At 43.9% G+C, this 16,518-nt stretch overlaps 1 protein-coding gene across 2 annotated transcripts in view; it reads left to right on the top strand.

Moving 5' to 3' along the window:
• STAG1 (stromal antigen 1) overlaps positions 1 to 16,518 on the top strand; it is a 341,746-nt gene that overhangs the window by 287,420 nt on the left and 37,808 nt on the right. For both annotated transcript variants that reach the window (XM_029059010.2, XM_029059017.2), the window contains exons 16-21: positions 2,800 to 2,903; positions 5,315 to 5,407; positions 5,521 to 5,610; positions 7,464 to 7,667; positions 8,279 to 8,349; positions 13,609 to 13,696. In XM_029059010.2, the coding sequence (XP_028914843.1) occupies positions 2,800 to 2,903; positions 5,315 to 5,407; positions 5,521 to 5,610; positions 7,464 to 7,667; positions 8,279 to 8,349; positions 13,609 to 13,696 (650 nt within the window). The remainder of the gene's footprint in view (positions 1 to 2,799; positions 2,904 to 5,314; positions 5,408 to 5,520; positions 5,611 to 7,463; positions 7,668 to 8,278; positions 8,350 to 13,608; positions 13,697 to 16,518) is intronic.

The raw sequence follows: 16,518 nt of genomic DNA, 5'->3' as shown, positions 1-16,518 counted from the left end.
AGACAGATAACGTACATAAAGAGGATATATCATGTATAATTAAAAGATATGCACATAAGTTGCTGAGGGGTTGAGAGCGGGGAGAAAAATGCCCAAAGGTCACAGATGCAAGTGCATAGATGAGCCAGAAGAAAGAGGGAGCTGGGGAAAAGAGGGCTTAACTGAGGAAGGCTTCTTGGAGGAGACGTGATCTTAATGATGCTTTGAATGTGGGGAGGGTGGTAGTCTGACACATTTGGAGGGGGAAGGAGTTCCAGGCAAGGGGAGGATGTGGGAAAGGGGGAGGCAGTAAGATAGACACAGCGAGTAAACTGGCACTAAAAGAGCAAAGTGTGCAAGTGAGATTGTATTAGGAGCGAGGTGAGATGGGAAGGGATGACCCGACTGAACACTTTAAAGCCAAGGGTAGGGAGTTTCTGTTTAACGTAGAGGCGCATGGGCAGCCACTGGGAGTTCTTGAGGAGTGAGGAAACATGGACTGAACGGTTTTATACAAAAATGATCCAGGCAGCAGAGTGAAGGGCGGACTGGAGTGGGGTGAGACAGGAGGCAAGAAGGTCAGCGAGGAGTCAGATGCAGATAGCAAGGCAGAGTAAGATAAATGCTTGGATTAATGTCGTAGCAGTTTGGATGTGAATTCTTTATCTCCTCCCTTTTCCTTTTCCCTTCCTCCTATCCCGTGTTCCCTCCCACTTCCCCACCACTCTCCAGTTGAAGCAGAACAGCAGTCAGCCAGATTTATATGCTCATTTGGCACTGACTATTGCTGCCTTGTACCTTTTAATTATATAATGTTTAATAAGAAACTCGTGATTGGTTATAAAGGTAATCGTGTTTCCAACATGTTTTTTACACTATGAGTTTTGAAATTTACGAAGCATGGCACCTCAACCTTTGTCAGTGATGATGATTCCATTGTAATGCATCTTTTTCTTTGGCTCTTTTTTTAATATTGAGGGTTTACTTGACCTTTTTCCATCATTCCTCATCAAGAAAATAAAAGCCAAAGAAGTATTCTGTCATGTGTCTGTGGTGCTCATACCTGGTTTTCCCCTTGACCGGCTATGGACTGTAACGCATTGTTTACATGTAATGTGCTCGTAGTAGTTATTGATAGTAATAGTAATAATGGCATTTGTTAAGCACTTACTATGTGTCAAGCACCGTCTAAGCGATGAGGTAGATACAAGTTAATCAGGTCAGACACAGTCCCTGTTCCACATGGGGCTCACAGTCTAAGTCGGAGGGAAAGCAGGAATCGAATCCCCGTTTTAAAGATGAGGAAACTGAGGCCCAGAGAATTTAAGTGACCCACCCAAAGATCACACAGCAGATAAGTGGCGGAACCCGGGATGAGAACCCCGGTCCTCTGACCCATACTCTTTCCAGTAGGTCACGCTGCTCCTCACATAAATAGTATAGGGCTCAATTGAAAAAATATGACTGGAATCCTGGGTATTACTCAGGGGAAATATTTTAGTTCTTATATTTAATCATGAAAAATCATCAGTGTTCTGCCCCGACCTCTTCCCCACCTCCGCCTCCACCAAATTCGCCATTCTGGACCAGAGCCTTCGGAGCTATCCAGTACTGTGACAGAGCATGTCGGGCCCTGCGAAGGCCCCTGAAACAGCCTCTAAGAGCTGTTGTCCCCCCGCTCTTTCTAATAAGTGGGAGGGAAGGAAGTAGCAGCCAAAAATTGCAGTTCAAGTTGAGTAGTTTCCATTTTATCAATTTCTTTTATAAGGTAGCAAGTTTCAAGTACAGATTCTAGTTAATAAGTTTTTGCATGAGGGAGAGGTCTTTTTTTTCTTCTGGTTTCAGTGGAGACGTGCTGGCCTTCAAGTCTGACGTGGGCCGAGATTGTTTCTGTTATATTGTTATATTGTACTCTCCCAAGCGCTTACTAAAGCGGTCTGCACACAGTAAGCGCTCAATAAATACAGTTGACTGACTAGAGGCAGTTAAGTGTTTTCTTCATTTTCTCCATTCAGGAGAAACTTGGTCTTGCAAGGTATCCCCATCCCTCTAGGAAGACTTAGAGTAGTCGAGTGAATTTTCCTACTGTGAAAGAAATGGGCAGGTTTCTCCTTGTTGACTGTGATTTTTTGGAGCCAGAAATCCTTGACTCTCATATTTTCCTGATTTCAACTCAGAGGAAGCTAGAATGTAATGGCAGTTTTAACCAAGTTTAATTTTTAAGCTGAATAAAATGTTTGTGAAGGCAGTGGAATATAAATAGATTTTATATTCTAAAAAAAGCATAGGATGTCAATAAAAAGGTTTTTCTGCTGCCAATTCTACCCATTAACATCCATTTTGTGCTAAAAGCTATGCAGATTTTGAACTTTTAAAACTAGCTTCCCCAGAAGATTGCCTTAGGTAATTTCCAGTTCCTTCTCCTTAGTCTTCATAATGTGGTATAAAGTATTTACTATATGCTAAGCACTGAGGTAGATACAGTCCAATCAGATCAGTTACAGTCCATGTGACCCACAAGGAGCTCGGTCTCAGAGGGTGGGAGCGAGAACAGGTACTTCATCTCTAATTTATAGGTGAATCAACAAAGGCACAGAGAAGTGAACCTTTGCTCTTCCCACGAGGCCATGTTGCTTCTCCCCTTTGGCCCTTTTTAGCAAAATCGAGCAGGAAACTCAAATGAAAATAATGCTTTGGTCGTTGAGTATGTGATGTTGACATGATGAGTGCACTTGGTCGTGATCGTCTTGCTTCAGATTTGGTCGTGGAAATCCAGTTAATCTCACTAACGTGTGTGTGTTTTTTTTCCCGCCACCTCAGCCATGTCCGATCGGCAAGAGAGTGCTCTTATAGAGCTGATGGTTTGTACAATTCGTCAAGCTGCTGAAGCACATCCTCCCGTAGGAAGGGGTACTGGCAAGAGAGTAAGTCACGAACGAGTACCTGTGGAGTGGGGCCTGGTGGAGTAATAATAATAATTATAATGATCGTATTGGTTAAGCGCTCAACTTTGTGCCAGGCACTCTATTAAGCGCAGGGGTGGATACAAGCAAATCAAATTATTTGGTGTTGGTGTGGGTTTTTTGGTTGTTGTTCTTTTAGGTGTTCGTCAAGCGCTTGCTTCGTGCCAGACACTATACTAAGCACTGGGGTAGGGACAAGCTGATCTGGTTGGACGCAGTCCCTGTCCCACATGGGGCTCACAAGCCTTAATCCCCATTTGACAGATGAGGGAACTGAGGCCCAGAGAAGTGAAATAACTTTGCCCAAGGTCATACAGCAGATATATGGCGGAGCTAGGATCCCTTCCATTAGACTGTGAGTCCATTGTGGGCAGAGATTGTCTCTCTTTATTTGCTATATTGTACTTTTCGAGCGCTTAGAACAGTGCTCTGTACACAAGTAAATATGATGAATGAATTAGAACCCAGGTCCATTCATTCAATTGTATTTATTGAGCGCTTACTATGTGCACAGCACCATGGTCTCTCCACTAGGCCATGCTGCTTTTCCTTTGAGTTCCTAAAATGCAACTTTTTCTAAACTATTAACCAAATACTCTTATTCTTCAAAGGACAGCTATGGTGGAGGGAAAGATTTAAGAGCATGGGCCTGGGAGTCAGAGGCCATGGGTTCTAATCCCAGCTCTGCTATATGTCTGCTGTGTAACCTTGGGCAAGTCACTTAACATCTCTGTGCCTCAGTTTCCTCATCTGTAAAATGGGGATTAAGACTGTGAGCCCCTTGTGGGACATCGACTGTGTCCGACGTGGTTAGCTTGGATTTACCCCCATGGCTTAGTACAGTGCCTGGCATATAGTAAACACTTTACAAATACCACTTAAAAAAGAACTCATCGGGTGCCGAAATTAAGTAATCCACTTAGAGGTTTTTTTCAGAATCTTCAAAGGGAAAGCATTTTCTTTAAAATAGCATCTATTGAGACTTTGACTCCACCCCCCCCCCCATTCTTATTGGAGAATATCTACTTTGAACTTAAAATTTTTTGTATATTTTAGATATATAATTTCCAATTCAGGTGCGAGTCGAATAAGAAGAATCAGAGGGGCTAAAGAATTTAAGATTGATGAGCAGTGAAGAGAGAGTGAATAGGCATATTTCAGGGAACATTCCATTCAGGTTTCCAGTAATGATAATTGTGGCACTTGTTAGGTGTTTATAATGCACCAAGCACTGTACTAAGCATTGCGGTAGATATGAGATAATCAGATTGGACACAGTCCATGCCCCACATGGGGCTCCTAGTCTAAGTAGGAGAGGGTAGCATTTAATCCCCATTTTACAGATGAGGAAACTGAGGCACTGAGCAGTTAAGTGCCTTGCCCAAAGTCGTACCACAGAAAATCGGCAGAGCTGGGGTTAGAACTCAGGACCTCTAACTCCTCGGCCCATGCTCTTTCTACTAATCCATGCCGCTTCCCATGAAAAAACAGGACAGTAAAGATTACTCTCCCTTTTCATTTTGTTTAGACTGCGAGCCCGTCTTTGGGCGGGGACTGTCTCTATCTGTTGCCGAATTGTACATTCCAAGTGCTTAGTACAGTGCTCTGCACATAGTAAGCGCTTAATAAATACTATTGAATGAATTTTCACGTTATGTCTCAACTGTCTTCAGTCCCTTAGGATCACGGTCTTTCAAAAGAGAGTGTAGGTAAGAGGGCTACCTCAGCCTTCTGGCCACAAGTTGCCAGGTAACTGCTGCTTTCAGTTACACATCTCCCGATTGTAGATTGAAGAATTACAGGCTAAGATTTCTATTTCCAGCTCACTCCACGGCCTTTCTTTGTGATAATAAACACATCGCTAACTTTTCTGGTTACCGACGTCTTAGAACGGAAATAAAAAATTAAATGGCTCTCCTCGGTAAAGCACTTGAGAAACTTTACAGTTCATGATAGTTCACTTGATAAAAACGAAATAGGAATATTTCGGGAGATTGTTGTGGCAGGGAGTTCTGTTTGAGGAATCATTTCCTATTTATAAAGCATACTTTTGCATCACAAGGAAAGTTTCTTCGTATGATCTTTCCTTTTACCTTTGGAAATCTTTTTTTTTTTTTAAAGTTCCCTCTCTGCTTTGGTCTCACCATTCTGCAAGTAAAGTGTCCCTGAAACTTGTTGATTCTTCAACTGGTTTAATAGACTAAATACCAAAGTACATTTATATGGTTTTTATTATTATGTGCTAAAAGTAGTTTTTCAGTATATATGCAAAATGCCTAAACTGGGTGTTATAGCCCTATACATTTCCTATTATCAGAGTAATGGGTGAAATTTTGTTTCTTCTTAGCAATATTTCATTTTTTTTTCCCCAGGTGCTAACTGCCAAAGAGAGGAAAACTCAGATAGATGATAGAAACAAATTAACTGAACACTTCATTATTGCACTTCCTATGTTACTATCAAAGGTAAAATGCCCTGCAAGATCCACTTTATTAGATATATTGATTAATGTGTAAAACTTTCAACCGGCACTGTTAATATATTAACTCCTTATTCTGGTGTTTCCATTCCATTCTAGTATTCTGCAGATGCAGAGAAGGTAGCAAATTTGCTTCAAATCCCTCAGTATTTTGACCTGGAAATCTATAGCACGGGCAGGATGGAAAAGGTATGGACCGTTGAAATAGACTCTCTTAGAGCCCTGCAACGACTCAGGCGGTCAATCAGTCAGTCAGTGATATTTATCGAGCACTACTGTGTGCGGAGCACTGTACTAAGTGCTTAGGAGAGTACAGGATAACAGAGTTGGTGGGTCTGTTCCCTGTCCACGACGAGCTCACAGTCTGGGATGGGGAGACAGACATGAATATAAATGAATAAATTATGGTTATGGACATAAATGCTGTGGGGCTGAGGGAGGGGTGAAGTTTCCCCTTCAGAGGTGGGTTGAGCTGAATGGAAAAAATCCCCACTGGTTGACGCTAGATTCTTGATAATAATAATGATTATTATTATTATGGTACTTATTAAGCACTTACTATGTGCTGAGAGCACTGTTCTAAGCGTGGGGTAGATACAAGGTAATCAGGGTGTCTCACAGGGGGCTCACAGTTTTAATCCCCATTTACAGATGAGGTAATTGAGGCACAGAGAAGTTAAGCGGCTTGCCCAAGGTCACACAGCTGAGAAGTGGCAGAGCGGCGATTAGAACCCATGTCCTCTGACTCCCAAGCTCGTGCTCTTTCCACTATGCCACGCTGCTTCCTCTAATAGACACAGAGACAGACACCAGTGTTATCCCTATCCCTCCCCCATCTCCTGTCTGTCATAAATGCTATCCCGTTTAGGTCTCCCCAGAACAGGGAGGAGCAGATCGCTGACACCCCTGCCATCGTGGACCAGACTCAGTGCCGGGGCTCCAAGATTCACCTTGGGGTGGACTGAAGTGGACTAGGTGGACTAGGTGCTGGACTCCAGTATCTCTCTGGATTTCCTAAATTGGATGCTTTCATTTCTAAACATTTGGCTCCTCTAATGCCAACCTATTCGCTCTACCTCTAGCAAGTCGATCTCATCGTTGATCCCCGGCCCGCGTCCTCCCTCTGGCCTGGGAATCCCTCCCGCTTCATATCCCACAGACAACGATCACTCTCCCCACCTTCAAAACCTCATGAAAACTACATCCAAGGGGCCTTCCCCGACTGAGCCCTTATTTTCCCTACCCCTTCTCCCATCTCTGTCTGTACCCTTTACACACTGACTAGTTACCTCCTACCTCCCTACAACGGCATCATATCTGTAATTTATTTTAATGTCTGCCTCCCCCTCTACATTGTGAGAATAATAATAATTGCAGTATTTGTTAAGCACTTACTGTGTGCCAGGCCCCGTACTAAGCACTGGAGCAGCTACAAGGTAATTGTGTTGAACATAGTCCCTGTCCCACATATAGCTCACGGTCTTAATCCTCATTTAACAAAAGAGGTAACTAAGGCACAGAGTAGTGAAGTGACTTGCCCAGAGTCACACAGCAGACAAGTGGCAGGACTGGGATTAGAACCCACGTCTTCCCGACTCTCAAGTCCAGGCTCTATCCACTAGACCACCCTGTAAGCCGTTTGTGGGCAGGAACGTGTCTACCAATACTACGATAATAATTGTGGAATTTTTTTAAGCACTTAGTGCATAGAACAGTGTCTAACACATAGTAAGCGCTTAACAGCATAAAAAATTGGGGGTTTTTTTTGAAAAATAATTAGGGCAGAAGAGTGAAGTATTGATCAGAGTGACGAGAGATAGGAGTAAGGGAAGTCAGCAAAAAGGCTGATGCAGTAGTCAAGACAGTGTATGATATGATACTCTCCCAAGTGCCTAGTGTTTTGAGCAAAGAAAACGCTCAATAAATGCCATTAATTCTGTGGTTGGTTTTATTTGTGAAAACAGATTGCATTTTAAATGTATCGTTTCTGTACTCTGCGATTGATGGTAACATCCCAGATTGCTTTGCTCTTTGTTTTGCAGCATCTGGATGCCTTGTTAAAGCAGATTAAATTTGTCGTGGAGAAGCACGTAGAATCAGATGTCCTGGAAGCCTGCAGTAAAACCTACAGCATCTTATGCAGTGAAGAGTACACCATCCAGAACAGAGTTGACATCGCTCGTAGCCAGCTGATTGATGAATTCGTAGACAGATTCAACCACTCTGTGGAAGATCTCTTGCAGGAGGTTTGTCCTTTTCAAATTAAACTTTTTTCAAGTGGATTGATGGCTTGGGCTTGTCATATCGACGCGAGTTAAAAGATCTTTTCCTAGCTTGAAATTTTGCCAGCCCTTTCCAAGCCTACCAAGATTATCAGAATAATGATTAATCTGATGGAAATAAATATCTTTAGCCAGAGGTATTCTCCTTCCCATACGAAATGAGAGAATTATCCGGATGACACTGGTGGCGGCAGAGGGTGGGATAGCTGTAGGACGATTCTGCTACCCAAGCAGCAACCGTCAGGACAAGATGCAGGCCCCGTCCTGACCTGAGGTTAAGCCTTCAGCATCTTCAGGCATCTCCAGACATGGGAGAAGATCCAGGGACAGAACGTCCCACTGGACACGCTGGGGACTGGCTGGCAGCCTTACCTGAGGAGGAAGCGTTAACCTGGGACCCCCCAGCGAAGCCTATCCACCGGAGTGTCTGAGTAGTTTATTGAAAATCGTTTGCTGCTCCATTGATATTCTAACCCAAGCCAAGTGCAGTTATAACACCGGTTTCATTTGACTTAAGTGAAAGAACGAAGAGTAAATTTTATCTTCAGTGTTAAGATTATTATTTTTGTTTATAGGGAGAGGAAGCGGATGATGATGACATTTACAATGTTCTTTCTACATTAAAGAGATTGACTTCTTTTCACAAGTATGTAATTTTATTTTGAACCTGGGGACGTACGTATAGTAGTAACCACAAAGAATAGAAATTCCCATTTAGAATTGGTGATATTTATGAATCTTAGCTATACACATTTCAAAAATTTCAATTACAGAAGAGCCTGTATAAACGGAATTTATTTTATACAAGTGAAGTATTCACGGTCGACACTCCTGCTTTCTTTTGAAGGGCCATGGGAGAGAGAAGTTACTTTATCGTGGTGAGTGGAAGAATGGGATTCACTATGATAAAGCAGTTGGTATCTTCCCATGGCCCTACAAGGGAAAGCAGGATTTGATATGTGGTATATATACTTACATCTATGCAAGTGCTTAGTATAGAACATAGCGCTCAATAAATACTACTGAATAAATATAAACAAAAGCTCTGTGTCTCTCAAAAGTTTCATCAGCTCAACGGGAGAGATACCCTTTGGCTGAAGTACTTCTCTTCCAGGAAGCCTTCCTAGACTAGCCTTTCATATCCCCCCCCCCCTTTTATTCATCTCTTCTGCGTCACCTATGAGCTTGAGTCTACACTCCCTTTGATAATCACCTCATTCCCCCCGCCACAGCATTCATGTACCTATCTTTACACTTAGTTGCTGCCCCTCTTTTAATATCTGTCTCCCCTGTTAGATTGAATGCTTCATGAGGGCAGGAATCATATCAACTTACTCTATTGCACTCTCCCAGGCGCTTAGTGTATAATAAGGGCTCAGTAAACACCATTGATTAAATGATTGATTCATGACAGAGAGAGCTAGGTATCCAGAAAACATCATACAGGTGTACCTCCACACTGGAAACCCAGATGCGGAGGAAGACCCACAGCCCTCAAAGCTCACCCAAACCCGGGGATAGTCAAAGGAAAAGACAGAAAGTAGATATAGCACCGAAACACAGAGCTACATATAAATAACATTCATTTCACGTGCTATCAATTCGTGGTCCTTATTGAGAATTTACAGGGTACAGAGCAGTCAATCCCTGGAATTTATAACAATAGTAATAATAAGGATGATATTTGTTAAGCGCTTACTATCTGCCAAGCACGGTTCTAAACGCTGGGGTAGATACAAGGTGATCAGGCCGTCCCATGTGGGGCTCACGGTCTTCATCCCATTTTCCAGCTGACGTAACTGAGGTACAGAGAAGTTAAGCGGCTTGCCCAGAGTCACACGGCTGATAAGTGGCAGAGCCGGGGTGAGAACCCATGACATCCGACTCCCAAGCCCGGGCTCTTTCCACTGAGCCATGCTGCTTCTCTATGGAGCGCTTAATATGTGCAGAATACGGGACAAAGCACATGGGAGAGTACGGTACGACAGAGTTGATAGATGTGTTCCCTGCCCACAAGGAGCTTACAATCTAGAGGGGGAGACAGACATTAAAATCAATTACAGACAGTGTACATAAATGCTGTAGGGATGAGGTGGAATCTAAGCGTTTATGGCCTATGGACCAGAGCGTAAAGGTGATGCAGAAAGGAGGCGAGGGCTGAGTCAGGGAAAGTGTCGTGGAGGAGATGTGACTTGAGTAGCACTCGGAAGATAGGGAGAGCGGTGGCCGGTCTGCCTTGAACGCGGAGAGAGGTCTCGGCCAGAGGGAGAACACGGGCAACGGGTTGGCGGAGAGATAGATGAGATTGAGGTACGGTGTTAGCGTTTTCGGAGGGAAATGTGTGAGTTAAGTTATAGTAGGAGACCAGTGCAGAAAATTAGAAGAAGCCTTCCCTGACTAAGCCCTCCTCTCCTCTTCTCCCACTCCCTTCTGCGTCTTTCTGGTTCGCTCCCTTTCATTCATCCTCCTTCCCAGCCCCACAGTACTTTTGTCCATATCTCTCTTTTATTTCTTTACTTATGTATATTAATGTCTCTCTCCCCCCTAGACTGTGAGGTCATCATGGACGGGGAATGTATCTGTTGTATTGTAAGCAGTGTGGCTTAGTGGAAAGAACCCGGGCTTGGGAGTCAGGGGTCGTGGGTTCTAACCGTGGCTCCGCCACTTGTCTGCTCTGTGACTTTGAGCAAGTCACTTCACTTCTCTGGGCCTCAGTTTCCTCATCTGGAAAATGGGGATTAAGACAGTGATCCCCACGTGGGACAACCTGAATACCTTGTACCCAGTGCTTAGAGCAGTGCTTGGCACATAGTAAGCGCTTAAGAAATGCCATCCTTATCCAGCGCTTAGAACAGTGCCTGGCACATAGTAAGCGCTCGACAAATACCATCATCATCATCCCAAGCGCTTAGTACAGGGCTTGGCACACAGTAAGCATTCCATAAATACGATCGAATGAGTTAATGAATAGAAGGGAGCTGATGAGAAGCAGCGTGGCTTAGTAGAAAGAGCCCGGGCTTGGGAGTCAGAGGCCGTGGGTTTTAATCCCGGTTCCACCACTTATCTGCTGTATGACCTTGGGCAAGTCACTTAACTTCTCTGTGCTTCAGTTACCTCATCTGTAAAAAAAAAATGGGGATTAAAAAATGTGAACCCCACGTGGGAAAATCTAATTACCCTGTATCTAGCGCTTAGAACAGTGCTCTGCACATAGTGAGTACTTAACAAATACCATTATTATTATTGTAAGGAGTCTGTTTGATATGGAAATGGAAGCAGCGTGGCTCAGTGGAAAGAGCACAGGCTTTGGAGTCAGAGGTCATGGGTTCGTATCCCGGCTCTGCCACTTGTCAGCTGTGTGACTGTGGACAAGTCACTTCACTTCTCTGTGCCTCAGTTACCTCATCTGTAAAATGGGGATGAAGACTGTGGGCCCCACGTGGGACAACCTGATTCCCCTGTGTCTACCCCAGTGCTTAGAACAGTGCTCTGCACATAGTAAGCGCTTAACAAATACCAACATTTTTATTATAAGCAACCACTGGTGGTTCTTGAGGATTAGGAGATGTGGACTAAACAAAAGCAGCATTGACCGAGTGGATAAAACACTGGCCTGGGAGCCAGAGGACCTGGGTGCTAATTCCAGCTCCGCCTGCTGTGTGACCTTGAGCGAGTCACTTCTCTTGTCTGTCCCTGTTTCCTCAAATGCGAAGTGGGGATTCAATTCCTGTTCCCCCATCAGAGCAGAAGAGCGAAAAGTGGGGAGACATAGGAGTAAGAGAGGCCAGCGAAGGGGCTGATGCTGTAGTCGAGGCAGTTTATGGTCAGTAGTTGGATCAGTATGGTAGCAGTTTGGAAGGAGAGGAAAGGGCAGATTTTAGAGATGTCGTAAAGGTAGAACTGACAGGATTTCGTGACAGATTGAGTATGAAGGTGGATTGAGAGAGATGAGTCGAAGATTCATTCATTCATTAGTATTTATTGAGCGCTTACTATGTGCAGAGCACTGTACGAAGCGCTTGGAATGTACAATTCGGCAACAGATAGAGACGATCCCTGCCCATTGCTGGACTCACAGTCTAATCGGGGAGACAGACGGACAAAAACAGTAGCAATAAATAGAATCAAGGGGATGTACATCTCATTAACAAAATAAATAGGGTAATAAAAATATATAGAAATGAGCCGATGAGCACAGTGCTGAGGGGAGGGGAAGGGAGAGGGGGAGGAGCAGAGGGAAAGGGGAAAAAAGGGGGCTTTATGAGGGGAGGTGAAGGCGGGGGAGATAATACTGAGGTTATGGACTTGTGAGATGGAGGATGGTGGTGCTTTCTACAGTGATAGGAAAGTCTTGGGGAGGACAGGACTTGGTGCTTCCTCCTGCCTTCAGGACATGTCTACTTGGATGTAATAATAATGCTGGTATTTGTTAAGCGCTTACTATATGCAGAGCACTGTTCTAAGCGCTGGGGTAGATACAGGGTCATCAGGTTGTCCCACGTGGGGCTCACAGTCTTCATCCCCATTTTACAGCTGAGGTAACTGAGGCGCAGAGAAGTTAAGTGACTTGCCAAAAGTCACACAGCTGACAAGTGTCAGAGCCGGGATTCGAACCCATGCCCTCTGACTCCCAAGCCCGTGCTCTTTCCACTGAGTCATGCTGCTTCTCATTTCCCACTGACACCTCAAAAGAGAACTCCTCTTCCCACCGAACCTTGTCCGCCTCCGGATTTTCCCCGTAATTGTAAACGACACCCCCATCCTCCCTGTCTCCGAGGCCCGTAACCTTCGCATTGTCCTCAATTTATCTCTCTCACTCAACCCATATATTCTACCAGGGTTCTACCCCAAAACCTGCCCTCTGTATGACCTCGGGCAAGTCACTTCTCTCTTCTGTACCTCAGTTTCCTCAACTGCAAAATGGGAATTCAATTCCTCGTCCCCCATCAGAGCAGAAAAGTAGAGTATTGACCAGAACGGGGAGAGAGAGGGGTAAAGGAGCTAAAATCAGCAAGCTCCCTCCAACCTTACTTCACTGCTCTCCTACTACAACCCAGCCTACACACTTCACTCCTTTAACACCAACCTGTTCGCGGTACCGTGATCTCACCTCGCCGCTACCGACCGCTTTCCTACATCCTCCCTCTGGCCTGGGACTCCCACCCCATTCGTATCCGACAGATCATCATTCCCCCTGTCTTCAAAGCCCTGCTCAAATCACATCTCCAAGAGACTATCCCTGACTAAGCACTCACTATCTGCCTTTTTTTCTCTCTTTCTTGGGTATAAGCCCTAAAGACACTGATTTTCACCCCATCCCCACAGTACTTTTGCACATATCCATCTGTCATTGATTTTAATTTCTTTCTGTCCCTACTTCTAGCTCAACGTCGGTAGGAATTAGGTCTACCTACTCTATTGTATTTTACTCTCCCAAGTGTTTAGTACTATTCTGTGCACACAGTAAGCATTCAATAAATGCCATTTAATAATTGATTGATTTTTTTTAACTATCATTAACTGAATATCATGATGCATGAGTGGGATTTTAAGTGTAGATAATAAAGTGATGGATTTGGGAGGGTTTTTTTTTTACTTGAGATCTTTTTCTGGGTCATTTAACACAATTATGAGAAAATATCTTTGTTCAACTGATGGTTTCCATTAATGCATACAGTGCTTTCAGGGTTCATTGCTAAATTATGTATAAATATGTAACAGAATAGGAGTGTCAGGAGCTTATTAATAATGAATAATATAGCCATAAAATTTCTTACTTTACCTTTGCAAAACTACTGGTAACTATACATTCCCCTAGCCACAGAAACTGAACCTCTCTTGGGGCAATATTCTTTTTTTTTCCCACGAATGAAGCAAATGTGTTTTTCTCGCTGTTTTGTTACAGTGCTCATGATCTGACAAAATGGGATCTCTTTGGTAATTGCTACAGATTACTGAGAACTGGGATTGAACATGGAGCTATGCCAGAACAGGTAGGAATCGGGTTATTTGAGAAATTTGGAAGAACTGAACTCTGAGTTTTCCTAACTATACTATAGGGTAAATGAGTAAGGATGCTCTGCAATGCATATCAAAGTTTAAAAGTGACAGGAAAATGCCAATTACCTAATTCTTTTAGAAATACAGGCAGCCTACTACCTTTTAAGACTTAGATTCGAACTATGCCTTTTTTTGTATTATTATTTAAAGCCTGAAGTGACCTTGGTTGCTGTCAGCGGAACACACTGTATGACCCACAGTATATACAGCACGGTCCTGGGAGTCAGAAGGTCACGGGTTCTAATCCTACCTCTGCCACTGGTCCACTTGGTGGCCTGAGGCAAGTCATTTCACTTCTCTGGGCCTCATTTCCCTCATCTGTAAAATGGGGATTGAGACTGTGAGCCCCACGTGGGGCAGGGACTGTATCCAACCCGATTTGCCAGTATCCACTCCGGCGCTTAGTACGGTGCCTGGCACATAGTAAGCCGTTGCCCAATACCACAATAATGATAACAATAATTATTATTATTATACATTTCAGTCTCATTTTCAGAAAAACAGAGATGCAACGTGATCTAGTGAAAAGAGCACGTGTCCTGGCCCTGTGGGTCAAACTGTTGAATCTGATTATCTTGTATCTAACAATAATAATACTAATAATATTTGTTAAGAGCTCACTATGGGCCAAGTACTGTACTAAACATGGGAGGTAGATACTCTCGTTGTGTGCAGGAAACGTGGCTGCTTAACTCTGTTATATTGCACTCTCCCAACTGCTTAGTACAGTGCTTGGGCAAGTAGTAAGCACTCAATAAATGCCATTGATTGATTGATAATCAGGATGAACACAGTCCCTGTTCCTTATAGGGCTGATTGGGAGGGACAAGTGGTATTGACTCACCATTATACAGATGAGGAAATATCTGGTAACTATACCAGAGAAGTTAAGTGACTTACCCAAGGTTACCCAGCAGGCAAGCAGCAGGGCTAGGTTAGAACAAAGGTCCCCTGACTCCTCAGAGAAGCAGCATGGCGTAGTGAGAGGAGCACAGGCCTGAGAGTCAGAAGGTCATGGGTTCTAATCCAGGCTCCACTACTTGTCTGCCGTGTGACACGTCATTTCTCTGTGCCTCAGTTACCTCATCTGTAAAATGGGGATTGAGACTGTGAGCCCCACGTTGGGACAGGGACTGTGTCCAACCTGATTTGTATGTATCCACCCCGGAGCTTAGTACAGTGTCTGGTACATAGTAAGTGCTAAACAAATACCATCATTGCTATTATTATTTTCCTGCTTGGCCATGCTCTTTCCACTAGGTCATGCCAATTCCCAGCACCTAGTATAGTGCTTGGCACATAGTAAGCACTTAATAGTACTTCCTTGCAGTCGGGGAACGTGTCTACCAACTCTGTTGTATTGTACTCTCCCAAGAGTTTAGTTAATAATAATAATAATGTTGGTATTTGTTAAGCGCTTACTATGTGCAGAGCACTGTTCTAAGCGCTGGGGTAGACACAGGGGAATCAGGTTGTCCCACGTGGGGCTCACAGTCTTAATCCCCATTTTACAGATGAGGGAACTGAGGCACAGAGAAGTTAAGTGACTTGCCCACAGTCACACAGCTGACAAGTGGCAGAGCTGGGATAGTTCAGTGCTCTGCATCGAGTAAACGCTCAATCAATACCATGAATTGATAATTACCACAGTTGTTTTTCATATTTACCATTCCTGATTGTATGTGTCTCCAGTTCCTTCCCTCCACTTGTACTCTTAGGGACAGGGACAGGGATTATGTCTAATTCCCACCTGTGTATTGTCTCCCAGCGCTTAGTACAGTCCCCTGCACAAAGCGCTTAATAAATACTAGTACTAGTACTATTTCCATTACTTGTTTTGAAAGGAGATGATTAGAACAAGCAGCGTAACTCAGTGGAAAGAGCCTGGGCTTGGGAGTCAGAGGTCGTGGGTTCTAATCCCGGCTCCACCACTTGTCAGCTGGGTGACTTTGAGCAAGTCACTTCACTTCTCTGTGCCTCAGTTACCTCATCTGGAAAATGGGAATTAAGACTGTGAGCCCCACATGGGACGACCTCATCACCTTGTATCTCCCCCAGCCTTTGCACATAGTAAGTGCTTAACAAATACCATCATCATCATCGTTATTATTATTATTATTCTTAAATTCTGCGACATAGCGAGTGGACTGGGGAAAGGAAATGGCAAGTACCATGGGGGGTTGGGCCTGTTGTACTATTGTGAGAGTGAGGAACCATAATAAATAATTGCTGGGTTTTCGTTCATTCAGTGGTATTTATTGGGCGCTTACTATGTGCAGAGGACTTCATTTTTCGATGTGTATTTGTATGTGTGTGTATGTGTGTGTGTGTGTGTACGCGCCTGTGTGATGTCATGTTAATCCTATGGGGGGGGTGGGAAAATGGAAACTCTCCTAAGATTCTTCGTATCTTGGTGCAAGATGCTAGAAGAAGTAGGAGAAAAAGAGTAACACTAAATTCCAGACTCATTATCTAGTGTGCACTTGATAATGCACACTAACCCACTTGACCTGGTTGAATTTATCGTGAAATAAGAGGAAGAAAACATAACAATGAGCTTCTGTGCTGTGATCTGTCATCACCAGCCTGGAAGTAATGGTGGAGATTGATGCAGAGATGAGTGACTTCTCAGAAATTCATTGTCCTTCTGAGGAGCTCAGAGCACTTTCCGTCTCATTTATCTTCAGTGGCTTTTTAATTAAGAGGACTTCTCCCAAACATCCTTAGGAAGTTAGTGATGAGGAAATCAATTCCC

Source organism: Ornithorhynchus anatinus, chromosome 1 (assembly GCF_004115215.2).
Source record: "Ornithorhynchus anatinus isolate Pmale09 chromosome 1, mOrnAna1.pri.v4, whole genome shotgun sequence".
NCBI lineage: Eukaryota > Metazoa > Chordata > Mammalia > Monotremata > Ornithorhynchidae > Ornithorhynchus > Ornithorhynchus anatinus.
Note: the sequence above shows the minus strand (reverse complement) of the source record. Positions and strands in the feature narration are given on the sequence as shown.